This window comes from Anabrus simplex, chromosome 5 (assembly GCF_040414725.1).
Source record: "Anabrus simplex isolate iqAnaSimp1 chromosome 5, ASM4041472v1, whole genome shotgun sequence".
Lineage (NCBI taxonomy): Eukaryota > Metazoa > Arthropoda > Insecta > Orthoptera > Tettigoniidae > Anabrus > Anabrus simplex.
Genome location: NC_090269.1, coordinates 117340817 through 117356099, shown reverse-complemented (window position 1 = coordinate 117356099; position 15283 = coordinate 117340817). Strand labels below are relative to the sequence as shown.

General features: G+C 37.7%; 1 protein-coding gene across 1 annotated transcript in view; it reads right to left on the bottom strand.

Moving 5' to 3' along the window:
- Positions 1-15283, bottom strand: part of Dscam4 (Down syndrome cell adhesion molecule 4) — a 779777-nt gene that overhangs the window by 115113 nt on the left and 649381 nt on the right. Inside the window, exons 16-20 of the mRNA XM_068227782.1 lie at positions 14265-14412; positions 10396-10544; positions 2865-2996; positions 2618-2785; positions 642-983 (exon numbers count right to left, since the gene is read on the bottom strand). Of these exons, the coding sequence (XP_068083883.1) occupies positions 642-983; positions 2618-2785; positions 2865-2996; positions 10396-10544; positions 14265-14412 (939 nt within the window). The remainder of the gene's footprint in view (positions 1-641; positions 984-2617; positions 2786-2864; positions 2997-10395; positions 10545-14264; positions 14413-15283) is intronic.

Here is a 15283-nt window from a genome sequence, read left to right as displayed (position 1 = left end):
GCCGAGCTTAGCCGAGCAGCCCAGAGACGAAGCATTCGTCCGAGCCAAGTGGGACCGATGCACTGTGCACAGGAATTCTGCGCCTCAGTTTGCACATGTGAGATTATGGGCATTTGAGAGGCCTTGTACCAGTCAATTGTGCTGCTTGTAGACATCATTAGGGATTCCAGGATTGCACAATGCCGCGAGGAGACAGGCTGGGGTGGGATTACCAGCCACCACAAGAACATTCCAAACATTTTGTTTGGCAAGAAGCCTGGAGCCAACCCCTTTTCTCTGATGCCATGTCTTAAAGATTTTCCAGAACATTAATGATAACATATTTCTTTCCTGTTGATGAATCTTTGTTCACTCTTCCTTTTCTTTTCTTACATCTTGGAATGAAATGTCAAGTTCATTATTCACTACAGATTTCGCTGTAATATCGTGCTTATCGTGAAATAATTTAATTTCGCTTTTAAATGGCCTTATCGCTTTAATTCGCGAACATAATATCCATATTTTCTTAACCAGAAACATATGATTCGTAAAGATATCGCAAAACCGCTTCAACATATTTTTTGTCATGTTTATAGTTAATGCAAAAAATTCATGCCCCTACATATAGTAGATAACAGTTATTATGTTTTACTTGTACTTACCATCCTCTAAGGTTCTGACAGTAATTGGCTCTGAGGAAGGGCCTGCTCCCCGACTGTTGTATGCTTGGACTACCACAGAGTATGTTGTATAACGTGCCAGCCCCTGAAGCGTCGCTTCACCTCCATATTGTGTCCCTACCTCAACCGTCTTGAAGTTGTAATTATCTGTTGGTGTAGATGGTGATGGGGACAATGCATTATGTGACAGCTGTTCCTGATATCCTACATAATAGCCCAGAAGGTTGCCATTCCACTGTTCTCTTGGTGGAGGTTCCCATGTGACAAAAAGTTCAGTAGAGCTTCTAGCTTCAGCCCTTACATCCTGTGGCGCACCACTTGGAACTGAAAGAACAGAGGAGGAATATCTCACACTATTTCAACCCTTACAACTTTTATGGAAAATTCTGTATAAGTTAATAGTTTACAAATAATACAATATAATGGAAATACCTAGTTTTTAAATTGTAATTTATTCCTTATTTATGACTGCATATTCATTGAGTTGAAACTGCTAGATTCACCTTCGACTTGATCCTAAATACAACTGCTAACTATCTAGGCATGTCTCTCCTTTTGCACATTATAGTTAGCTACAAATTTTTAAAATTGTAGAAGTTAATTGCAGCTTGTCTTATTAAGACAAAAGGAAATCACTTAATATGGAAAAGAATGCTTTTTACTTATTAGAAGAATAGATTAACACTTTTCAGTCAATATTTAGGAAAAGGAAACCTGTGGACATTAGTAAAATTTATAATGTTATACTGTATAGGAAACAAACTTCTAACCAGCTGCTATTGGCTCAACATGTCAACATGATTCTGTTTTGACACTGTTGTGCCCTTGCACCATACAGGTTGTAGATAAAATTGATTTCTATTCAAGGAGGTATTCATAGAATAAGATGACAGAAAACTCGTATGAATGAGCTGGCAGGATTATACATAAGTTATAGTTTACTGTATGCTTTGAATCCCAAGTATGGATACCTTGTCAGCGCCATACTTAGTGAGACTTTCTTGTCACTCACTGAAATAAAACAAACTGGAATGCAGAGTTATGGAGTCACTTTACCCTAACCTACTACATCTGTAAGTATTTTAACATCACTGAAAGAAGAGCTGTGATAGCTTGTTGACCAAATGGAGAAAGAAGAGATGTGGAAAGAATCTGAATTCAATGTTTTTGTTGATATAGAAATTCACATAATAGAAAAAATTGAGAAGTATGGCATGAAAATCAGTACAGAGAAAAGCAAGATTATGGTGATGTCAAAAGGCAAGCAAAAGGCACTGTGAATATTGGAAGTCAGAGTCTGGAAATTGTGGACAGCTTTAAATACCTAGGAAGTGAATTAATGCAAAATGCTAGGGTGGACGTGGAGATTACCAGAAGGGTACAGCAGAGTAATGCATTCTAACAAAGTATAAGAACACTTGTTTGGAGCAACAAAGTATCAAGGAAAAGTAAAGAGATGATGTAAAAAGTGTACTATGTACCCATACTGACTTATGCAGCTGAGACTTGGACTTGGACTAGCAGGTAAGAGAGTAGAATTCAATCCAGTGAGATGAAATTCCTAAGAAGTATGATAGGGAAGACAGAGTGAGAAATGAAGATGTTAGGAAGGAAGTTGGGATAGGAAAGCTAAATAAGAGAGTTGAAAAGAATAAAGTAAGGTGGTTTGGACATGTAAAGATGATGGAGGAGAATAGAATTCCAAGACAGATGATGGAGGCAAAGTGCGAGGGCAAGAGAGGAAGAGGAAGACCTAGAACAAGGTGGATTGAATCAGTGAAGAGCAGCATAAGAAGATCAAATTTAGACTGGACACGGAAGAAGAATGGTGGAAGGAAAGACGAAGATGAAGAAGTGTCATAAATACCCAAACCAGCAGGAGCTGGATAAGGGGAAATGATGATGATGATGATGATGATGATATTTCAATTAAATGAATGATGCAGTGCATTACTTACCTTCCTCCTGTGTTGTCACTTGTATGACTTCACTAGGCTCACTCATACCAAGTCTGTTTTCAGCCATAATCCTCAGGTGATATGAATTTGCAGGGCTAAGGTTCTGTACTGTTGCTGTTGTTTGTGTCCCAGGAACTGAGATCTTTGAAGGTTGAACTTGCCATACATCTAGTGGGAGAAGCAATAGCATCAATCATTTGAATGAAGATAACGCATCAGAGAACAGGACACTGAAATGGATGCTTACCTGAAACTAGTTTGTACTGAATTATATAGCCAGTTATGGGACTGTTTCCTGCATATGGCTGTGTCCACGAGATCTGAAGGGAGCGACTTTGCTGGTCATTTACTCGAATGTTCTTGGGTGCTTCAGGAACCTCTAAAACAGAAGTATGTGTCAATCTAAATAAATATCCAACAATTTTCAATGAAACTTGGCTCTAAAGCTGAGTTTTTATGATCAGTAAAATTGTACATACATACATATACTTGGGGACAAAACACGGTGACCTCACCTCACACCAGTACTCTCTCGCAGCAGCCCAGTGCCTGTTAGTAGCTTATAGGATTTACTATGTCTACTGTAACAGGAGTTGCCAAATGGTCTACCTCATGAGCACCAAAAGAGCCACCAGAGACAAAATAAAACATTTTTATGGACTTCATTATTTGTCATTTCGATGTAAACCGAGTTATTTATATAATATTACGGTATTATTATATCACTGTTAATAATGCTAAAATGATCACTACACTGCACTCGACATGAAGAAAGAGAGTGTGGAAGAAAGTGGTTTGGCAACCTCTTCACAGCAAACAACGATTCTTTAGAACTTGTTAAATCAGCAGGGTGCAGGGTGTGACTAACAACTGGCTTCCAGAAACTGAGGCTATCATGTTTTATCCTCTACTTCTCTTACTCTCCATGACAGACTATATTATTCTCCTAGGTAATCTACCCTCTTCCATTAGCCTCATATGACCCCACCACCAAAGCTGGTTTATGTGTAGAGCTTCATCAGTTGAGTTCATTCCTAACTTAGCCTTTATCTCTTCATTCCATGTACCTTTCTGCCAATGTTCCCATCTGTTTGAACCAGCGATCATTCTTGCTACTTTCATGTCTGTTACTTCTAACTTATGAATAAGATATCCTAAGTCCACCTAGCTTTCACTCATGTACAGCAAAGTTAGTCTCAAAACAGACAGGTGTAAAGAGAGTTTCATCCGGGAGCTGACTTCTTTCTTACAGAATACTGTTAAGTGCAACTGTGAGCTCAATGCATTAGCTTTGCTACATCTTGATTCAATCTCACTTACTGCTAAGAATACACATAATCAGTACTTGAAATGACCCACCTATTTCAGTTTTGTACTCCTAATCTGACATTCAGTTCTTAGGTTTCTTCCAATTGATATTATGTTAGTCTTGGAAAGGCTAATACTTACTACTCGTATTTTCAAGTAGGCTTCCAAAATGTTATTGGCTTTCAGCTCTCTGCCATTAGGATCAAGTTGTTGGCATAGACCCAATGGCTTATTACATTTCCACCTAACTGAATCCCTCCCTGCCACTTTGAATCTTTAGATGATCCATGTAAACTATGAACAACAGAGGTTCAACCTTGTCTAAACCCCATACGTACCTCGAACCAAGAACTCATCCTACCATCAATTCTCACTGCAGCAGAATTTTCAAAATAAATGCCTTTGATTGCTTTTAATAATCTACCCTTAATCCCATAATTCCCCAGTATGGTTAACACTTTTTCGCTCGGTACTCCATCATATGTCTTCTCTAGATCTACGAAAGATAAACCTAACTGTTTATTCCTCTCGTAGCATTTTTCAATTACCTGGCACATAATGAAAATCTGATCCTGACAGCCTCTCTGTGGTCTGAAACCACACTGGTTTTCATCCAACTTGCTCTCAACCACTGATTGCACCCTCTGTTTCAAAATGCCAATGAACACCTTTCCTGGTATACTGATCAACCTTGATAGTCGTTGCAATCCTTCCTGTTTCCTTGCATATAGATAGGTGCAATTACTGCTTATATTCAGTCAGAAGCTACCTCACTAACATTCCATGTTAATCTTATTACTCTATGAAGCCATTTCATCCCTGCTTTCCCACTATATTTTAGCATTTCTTGCCTTATTTGATCTATTCCTGCTGTTTCATGACAATGAGTTTATTTACCATCCTTTCCACTTCCACAAGTGTAATTTCACTAACATCATTGCCCTCTTGCCTATGAGCTCAGCTTTTTGTGATGTCAACAAAATAAATTCTTTTTATGTTGAGATTTTCAAAATATTCCTTCCAGCTGACGGTAAGTTCACCTGATTTATCCAAAACACTATTCAATTCCTTTTTTTCCCCTCCATTTCTAAAAAAATCTTTATTTCTGTTCAGAAAGGTTTCTCTGCTGCTTGACCTCTTCCAGGTTATTACCAAAATCTTACTATGGCTGCTTCTTGGATTAAAGAATTAACTGTTTTGCTCTGTTTCTTTCATCTATGTTCAGTTCCCTGTCTGCATCAGTCTAGGTTTGGAGCCATTTCTGATTATGTCCTCCTCTTACGTTTACAAGCTCCCATCACTTCATCGTTCCACTAAGATATTTGCTTTTTCCCCATCTTTACACGCACTTGTTCCTAGGCATTCTCTTGCTGTTTCTACTGCAGCATCCCTGTATGTCACACATGCCCTCCCTATATCCTTAACCTGCTTATTTTCTGTTGTTGGGAACTTTTCACTAATCATATTTGTGTACACCTGTCCATTTTCCTTGTTCTGGATATTCTCTACCCTTATTTGTCTGCAGACAGATTTCACTTTCTCCGTTCTAGATCTGGAGATACTTAGTTCACTACAGATCAGATAGTAGTTTGTATTATTGAAAAATCCATGGAAAACTTGCACATTCCTAACAGATTTTCTGAATTCGAAGTTGGGTATGATATAGTCTGTTATGGATCAGATGCCCCTACCCTCCCACGTGTAGCAGTGAATAGACTTATGCTTGAAGAATATATTCATAACTGCTAATCCCATACTAGCGCAGAAGTCCAGTAAATGCTTCCTATTCTTATTAGCTTCCATATCTTGCCCGCATTTATCCATCACTTTTCCAAATCCTTCAGTTCTAATTCCAACTCTCGCACTGATATCATCTGCACTATTCTATCCTTGCTGTTGACCACAACTATGATTTCATTCATTGCTTCATAAAACTTGTCAACTCCATCTTCACCTGCACCTCATATGGTATATATACTGAGACAATTCTAGTTCTAATTCCTCCAACTATTAAATCTACTCATATGATTTGCTTGTTTATGTGTCTAATAGAAACTATGTTACATTCAATACTATTCCTATACCTACACTGCTCTTCTCTTTTTAACACTTGTTAAGAACACTTTATAGTCTCCTATCTCTTCCTCGTTATCTCCCCTTACCCAAATATCATTAACGCTTAACACATCTAGATGCTTCCTCTTTGTTGTGTAAGCCAGTTCCACTTTCTTTCTTCCATAAGCCCCAATAATATTGATTGCTCCCCACCAAATTTCATTTCTTTCACAGAGTTGTTTCCGAGGAGTTACTTGGCTGTTGATGGGAGTAGGACTCTGTTACTTTCATAGATCTGAGGCTTGCTTAAAATATTCTGTGCGTGCTTGGTATAAGTTCTGCGAATCAGGATACTACCCTACTTACACAGTCCCAGTGAGAATCTCTCCTCTAACAGATTAGCGACTACTGGTGCATTGTCTGAACACAAGGATGGCCATGGCTCATAATATCTCCAAGTTGCCCAATCCTATTCCATAGCAACTGGTATCCCTACTCTCAGGACCACTTACTAGACCACTCAGCTGTTGCTCATGGTTCATTAACTAGAATGTGACTACAATACCCACACCATGAACCATAATAATAGTGAAATGTTGATATATTTATTTTTTCTCTCTATATAATGAATTTTCACATATTTCAATTTGTCTTCCCTGACTGTAGCTAGTGATCAGTTTCAGTCTATTTTACTAAAGAAAATAATTGACAAATTTCCAGCTGGTCATCACCAGAACTGATATAAGACTCCTTGAATTATCACTGAAAAATAATTATTCTTGCGTGTGATTTGTATTCACGTAAATACAGTCAAAATATTACCCTATTCTGATGCTTCTAAAAGTCTGACAGATCAATCATACTATCTTTTAACATTACTGTACTATATATATATATATGTTTAACTCGTGTTGATCTGATTCCGGTCAAGAGCTGGATTAGAGAATGATACTTATTTAGTGCTTGAATGTTCAGCAGCCACAACTTTTGCTCACCACTGGTGCAAGACTGGACTATCTTCTTCAGCAATGCCATAGTTTCTTTTTTTTTTGTTTGCTAGTTGCTTTACGTCGCACCGACACAGATAGGTCTTATGGCGATGATGGGACAGGAAAGGGCTAGGAGTGGGAAGGAAGTGGCCATGGCCTTAATTAAGGTACATTTGCTGGTGTGAAAATGGGAAACCATGGAAAACCATTTTCAGGGCTGCCGACAGTGGGATTCGAACCTACTATCTCCCAAATACTGGATACTGGCTGCACTTAAGCGACTGCAGCTATCGAGCTCAGTGCCATAGTTTCTAAAGACCCTGAAGTCGCACCTGTGACAGCACCCATTGTTACAACAAGATACCACAAAGGGAAAGGCAGACACCTAGCCGATTATGAGGTTGTCATGTTATTGTATGTCAACTTGCAATTGTGCATGAGTTGCTATTTCTATTTCCTTCTTTTGTGCACAGATATTTGTGATTCAGGTGCTTGTAAATTTTTTATGTATAACATAAGTGGGGAAGAGATTCTTATCTTTTAAAACTTCCACTAGGCTATGTAGTTCTACTTGACATACAATGTTCTTTGGAGTACTCTAACAAGTGAAATGAAATAGAGCTCAAGTTCGTGCTTACTGATTTTATAATCCTCCTCCTTATCAAGCTCTTGCCGTGTCGAGGCATTTATGCCACTTCTCCACCTTCCTCTCTCCTTCTGCCATTCCTCTTCCATCATTTTGTCCTAGTCCAAGTTTCTTCTTCTTGCACTCCTCTCTATTGAATCAAACCACCTTTCTCTAGATCTCCCTCTCATTCTCTTTCCCTTGAACTTCATCAATCACTATCAATACTGATCTGCATGTAGGGCAGTCACCCAGGTGGCAGATTCCCTACCTGTTGTTTTCCTAGCCTTTTCTTAAATGATTTCAAAGAAATTGGAAATTTATTGAACATCTCCCTTGGTATGTTATTTCAATCCCTAATGCCCCTTCCTATAAATGAATATTTGCCTCAGTTTGTCCTCTTGAATTCCAACTTTATCTTCATATTGTGATCTTTCCTATTCTTAAAGACACCACTCAAACTTATTCGTCTACTAATATTATAAAATATCTAATTCCCTCCATGGGAATTTAGAATTACCATTTGGAATTGCTAGGCGGGCATTAATTCCATTGTGGAGTGTTATCTCCCGTATGCAGTTATCAGACTGTGCCACATAAGAGGCTTCTGATAAGTTCACCTGTATATTCCCCAGCATAAGTGGGTAGGGTCTGACACATCCCACTCTGACGAGTCTAGTGTCAGGCCTAAGACGAAATGCTGGTTAATAGAGCAAACGCCTGAAAAGCCATACATCTAATTTTTGATATGCTCTATTGGTGAAAAATATCTAATTCCCTCCATGGGAATTTAGAATTACCATTACTAATATTATTCCAAGCCACCTCTCCACTGACAGCTCGGAACATACCCCTCGTCTCCTTTCTCCCAAGTCTTCCCAGCTCAAATTATGTAGTTTTGTAATGCTACTCTTTTGTCGGGAATCACCCAGAACAAATCGAGCTGCTTTTCTTTGGATTTTTTCCAGTTCTTGAATTAAGTAATTCTGGTGAGGGTCCCATACACTGGAACCATACTCCATTTGGGGTCATACCAGGGACTTATGTGCCCTCTCCTTTAAATCCTTACTACAACCCCTAAATACCCTCATAACGATGTGCAGAGATCTGTACCCTTTATTTACAATCATATTTATGTGATCACCCCAGTGAGAACTTTCCTGATATCGAGACCTAGGTACTTCCCCAAAGGGAACTTTCACCCCATCAGTGCAGTAATTAAAACTGAGAGGACTTTTCCTACTTGTAAAATTCAAAACCTGTTGTATTGTCGAGAAGAACCAGTATTCTCTCTACACGTTTCATTGTTGTTTCTCAGTTAAATTTTCTTGTGTAGATCGATCTTTAAGTTATGGAGAAATGTGGGAGTTATAGGGCTGGGTTTAAACTCAAAGTGATAAAATATGTAGAAGAACATGGTAACAGAACTGCTGGTCGAGAATTTAGTGTGACTGAATTTAATGTTCGCTACTGGCGTAAACAGAAAGCTGCACTAGAAACAGTCAATTGAACACATAAGGCATTCAAAGGGCTGAAAACTGGAAAGTTTCCTGTTTACGTCGCACCGATACAGATAGGTCTTATGGAGATGATGGGGCAGGAAAGGTCTAGGAGTGGGAAGGAAGTGGCCGTGGCCTTAATTAAGGTACAGCCCCAGCATTTGCCTGGTGTGAAAATGGGAAACCACGGAAAAACATCTTCAGGGTTGCAGACAGTGGGGTTCGAACCTACTATCTCCCGAATACTGGATACTGGCCGCACTTAAGTGACTGCAGCTATTGAGCTCGGTAGCTGGAAGATAAGTTGTTTCATTATGTTACAGAGTTGTGAAATGATGGCTTTAGTATCTCACGCAAGATGCTACATTTCAAAGTGCGTGAACTAGCGATTAAAGGAGGAATCAGGTGTTCAGATCTGAAAGTGAGATGGGTATCGCAAATGCGTTGGACACAGGTCAGGATGATGCAGTATGGGATGGTGACCAGAATGATGCACATCAGAATAGCCCGGAGATTGAAGGCAGTGACAATGAATAGGGTAAGTATGCCAGTTATCTTGTGTCGAAGGCCTAGTGCAAATTTTATGTTTTTTTCAGGTATACAATCATTTGCACACAAATCCCCGCATATATCACGCACTGAAAATGTTATTTTTGGTCAAAAAAGTGCAAGTTATATGTGAGAAAATACGGTAATTTGTAGCAAACTTTACAGTTATGATCAATCATTTATTGAAAGGAACTGAGTTAGTAGTTTAAATGATCCTTTTATGATTTTGTTTTTAGGCCACTGATAAAGAATGGGAATAAATGTTGGATGTGCTTGAGATATCTTATGCATAAAATGAAGGCAATACATATGAAAATAGTCAATATAAACAAGTACCATAGAGGTATTTGTAATGAAGAGATAAACACTAAATGAACATGTTAGATCAAGTTGGAAACATGAACTTGGTTTTGTGGTGTGGTCATATGAGGCAATTAAAAGAGGATAAGTCAGCTAAGATAGGAGACAAATGGACTTGGTCATAGAGGGTAAAATAAAGGAAGGGAGAGATACATGACTGGTTATAACCTATATTTAAGAATTTTAAAGTGAGTGAGAAGCAGCAGAGACTACAGTTCTAGATGAAAACAAAGGATTATTCTGTTTACTACGGTTTGAATACTAATTATTGAAATATATAATAACCTATAATGTAATGTATGTAATTATGTTAAATACTGTAAGAATATCCATCCCTCTGTCTTCTTGTCTGTTTTACTGAGTTGATTGGTACCATACATGAGATGCACTTACCTTGCACAATGAGCTGGATAGTCATTTCACTTTCTCCAAATGCATTACTTGCAAGACAAGAAAATATCCCTGTATCATGACGATAAGTATGTGAAATTCCTAATTCAGATACCATGCCATCATCTAGAAGTTGTTCTCGAATAGTAAACCTACCGACAAAAATAATCAAAACAGTTTTATTTTTTGAAACATATGTCTTAAGTTGTCTAAAACAATTTGGTAATTGAAATAATGTTTACTGAGCATATTGGAAAGGAGCACATCATAATTTACAAAGGTAAGGTAAGATGATGATGATGATGATGATGATGATAATGATACTCTATTATTCCAAAGATGAATTCTTAGGATGTCAACACAGGGGTTCGACAAGGAGATGGACTGTCACCTCTCTTGTTCAATCGTGTTCTAGAAAAAGTAATCAGAACATGGAAAAAAAATTAAAGGAATAACTCTTGGTAGACAACTGAAAAACAGAATTCATATGCAGTGTCTAGCTTTTGCAGATGACTGGCAATTTTTTCTAATAATAGGCAAGAAGCAATCCACTCCCTCAAAAACCTACATGAAATTGCAGCCAAAACAGGACTTCAAATATCATATTTAAAAACCCAGTACATGGAAGGAGCCTCTTGGTTTCTAGATGGGCAAGCTGTGATGACTAAATTTGGACAAATTGCCCAAGTAAATAAATTCAAACACCTTGGAGAAATCATTCAACTTTCTGGATTAAATCATGAAGCAAATAAGGAGAGAATTACTAAATTACAGAAAGCATATCGAATCACTTGGAGCACATATAACAAAAAAATCATTATCTCGGAAAACAAAACTAAGACATTATAATACAGTAATAAAATCTGAAGCATTATATGCATCAGAAAGCTTAATCATTGGCAGTAGATCACTCATAAAAGATATAGAAAAGCACGAAAGAAATATTTTACGGAAAATTTTTGGCCCAGTCTGCACAAAAGGAGTATGGATGAAAAGGAAACCTCATGAAATTTATTGCCATACTGAAAAATTCTCATACACTATCAGGAAAAGGAGGCCGAAATTCTATGGTCACATTCTCAGAATGAACAATGATAGACTGACCAAAAGAATTCTAAGTCTTGCCCTCACACTGAAAGTCAAGAGCAACTGGCTAAATGAAATAGAATCAGATCTTCAAGAAATCAGCATCAACCAGGAAACTGCAAAGAACCGATCTGCTTTGAGAACACTGATTAATAACCATTGTTTCGTGGAGCCAAAAGCTAGAACTAATAAAATCTGGACAGAAGAACGTAAGAAGAATTTCAGTGAAAGGATGAAGAGATTTCGGGAAGAGAAGAAGGCAAAATCATCAGCTAAATGAGTTCAAGCGTGCTCCTCAGTTGGGCATAACGATGTGGAAAAAAAAAAAAATTAATAATAATAATAATGATACTCTATTAATGGAAAAATCATTTTACAGCACACAAGAAAAAACATGGTGTCAAAATTTCCTTTGGGAATATCAAATGTTCATAAATATGTCTTTTAATGAATGGAACTCAAATTTATAATGAATTTATTTGTATCTAGTGAAAATTTTTTAGAGAGACATCTGTATGGAATATGGAGTTGACAAGTGTAGAATTTAGTGCATCGCATGGGGGAAACTGACTCAGGCTCTATGAAACTACCAAGAACGAAATAATAAGTTGAGTATGATAAGATGAGGCCTCTTTGATAAAAGTGCCTTCCACATGTCTATCAGTCATGGTCATCTTTCAATACTTCACATCACAGCCTGCACAGTTGCTAGGTAACATTGCATCACACATTTTGTATCGCTAGTTTTAGACGACTCCCAGCCATAAGACATAATTACATCATAAACACAAGTTAAGAGAAAAGGAAAGAATCAGTGGAGTATAAGAAAAAGAAAAAATGAACAAATATGAGGTTATAGTACAAGTAAGCATAGGAAAGTAGTAATAGTTTATGGAGATTATGTAAGTAATTTCTCAAATATGACAGCAAGTGGTTAAATACATCAATATCCACTTTTGTTGGGTCCAAATGTTTCAACATGTTCTAAATGAATAAATGAATGAATATATTAGATCTCTTAACCCTAGAAAAGTAGCGCTCGCCTCTGCGACGAATATGTGATACACTTAAGCTCCCCCAATTCTCCCTTTTATTCTATCCCCACTTAGTTTGGCAGTGCCTAGTGCAATGTTTAGCCTCCTTCCTACTAGCTGGCAGACTGGATAGAAAGTTGAGGTAAGTATTGTTTAGGATCAGTTTCTAAGACCGTAGTTGTTGCTGATACGAAGTGCTACATATAAACGTTTACTACTTCTTTTGTTTCCAAGATGAACTGCTACCAATGATCACTGTACAATGTACATTAATGACATAAAGTAGAATAATTCACTTACTAGTTATGTGGAAATATATGCAGGGACTCTGTATCTATATTTTTAGGTTTACCGTGTATGGTCAATGGTCTGAAATGGATGGGGATCTCATGGAAGAAGACATCCAGAATATTCTCGTTGAACCTTCCGATGATGGAGGAGAAATCGACTATGTTGAACAAGATGATGATTTTGAAGAAGATGATAGTGACTTAGATCTGGACTTTATACCTGATGGACAGTAGTTTGGTACAGAGGAAGATGAAAATGAAATGGTGTATGGTTTTATAGTGTCGGGAGTGTTAGAGGACAAGTTCAGATCACCAGATGCAGGTTTTGTGATTTGACGCCCGTAGGCGACCTGCAAGTTTTGATGAGGATGAAATGATGATGAAGACGACACATACACCCAACCCCGCGCCAGCAGAATTAACCAATTGTAGTTAAAATCCCAACCCTACCGAGAATCGAACCTGGGACCCTTGCAACCAAAGGCCAGCCACGGAGCCGGCCACAGAGGAACATGAAGATGACATCAATATTTAAAAATTTTCTTTTTTTGCTATTTGCTTTACATCGCACCGGCACAGATAGGTCTTATGGTGACGGTGGGACAGGAAAGGGCTGGGAGTGAGAAGGAATTGGCCATGACCTTAATTAAGTTACAACCCTGGCATTTGCCTGGTGTGAAAATGGGGAAACCATGGAAAGCCATCTTCAGGGCTGCTGACAGTGGGGTTAGAACCCACTATCTCCTGAATGCTGGATACTGGCCGCACTTAAGCGACTGCAGCTATCGAGCTCGGTCAACATCATTATCACCAACATTAGAACTGAATAGTGTGTCATGTACTATTATTCATTGTCTGTTATAAAATGTTCCGTGTAAATATTATATTGCTCCTCCGCTTCTACTCGTGTGTCTCGCTAAATCTGAGATGTACTTTTAATTATAATTTAGTCATATCAAATGAAAAAATAAAACATATAATTGATATTACCATTACAGTATGGACTTTAACAATTATTTAAACCCTCTTAAATTGACAATGAAAATTAACAATTCATAAAAACTAGCAAAAGTGTATGAGTTGTCGCCCCGATGAAACGCTACCAATAACAACATTGCGAGTAGTGCTACCGTTCTAGAGTTAAGATTAAATCCAAATATTTTTCCTACAGTTTGTGCTATTAATTAAAATTGTTCAACCTTCTAATCATCACTATTCAAAATATTTGAAAACATCCTGTAATGAAAAATACAGGCTATAATAATAAGGTACAGTCAAACTTTCAGGACACATCGCACACAGAAGAAGAAAATATGGGTCCAGAAATGCTTTATTTCCATGTTAAAACTCATTTTCTACAACTCTACATAGTGCATTAATCATGGGAAACATCTCTGAACTACTTTGTATAGAGCTTTGATGCTAATAATTTTAAATAATGCCATGTTATTAAAACAAATACCTTTGGTCCATATCTTCTGCAACTCTCTTGCCAGCAACCTTCCACATGATCTCAATTGGAGTGTCTCCCAGAGCTGTACATTGTAAATGAGCTTGCTCTCCTTTCTGTACTTGCATTTGCTTTGATTTTTGTGGAAAATGAGCAGGAGCTGAAACCAAAGAATTGCTGTATAAATTTTTTTAACACCAAATGCAGTATTCAGGTCAAATCTCTCTTCATTTCATTCAGATTTGAATGCAGTTTTAATGCACAGCATTTATGCATCCATTTCTTACATCTACATGGATGGACAGCAATGGAAAATATATTATTTTATTGTAAATAATTGCAATTTTAAAGAATTCTACAAACGCTTACAATTTTCAGTATAACTGAAAAATGTGGTCGCTCTTGGGACTCAAAATCAAATTCCTTGTTCTCTAGATAGGGGCTTTAACTATTTCTGTTAGGATGGTTAATGCACAGGAGTACTGCATTATGTTGAATTGACTCTCTATACAACATTTTCTGGGCAAGGTCGGAAATACTCTGAACCCATTGCATGATACCAAAACACTAACTGTCATGCTATCCACTGACTAAAATTTCAAAAAATAGACTTGACTTTAGGGTAGCAGTGACTGCCATGATGATAAGAGTACTGCAGGATAATTCCTTTAGGATAATTGACAGGGAATACAAGAGGGTTCCCACTCTGTATTCCTTAAGTTCAGTTAAGTTCTTTAGAATGGTTTGAAAGATTACATAGAAATTACATTATGAAGGAATAATGGACTCAGAATAATTCAGTCCATCTCCATAATACTATTATTTTTGAACTTCAACAAGCTTAAAGAGAACAGTTAACAACACCAATTTAAAGAGCTAGAGATTGGGGTTCAGATGTGAAAGGTGGTTTCATTTCCAGTTCTATTACCACAGACATCCGGCTCCATGGCTAGATGGTTAGCATACTGGGCTTTGGTCCACTGGGTTCACAGTTTGATTCCTGGCCAGGCAGGGGATTTTAACCTTCATTG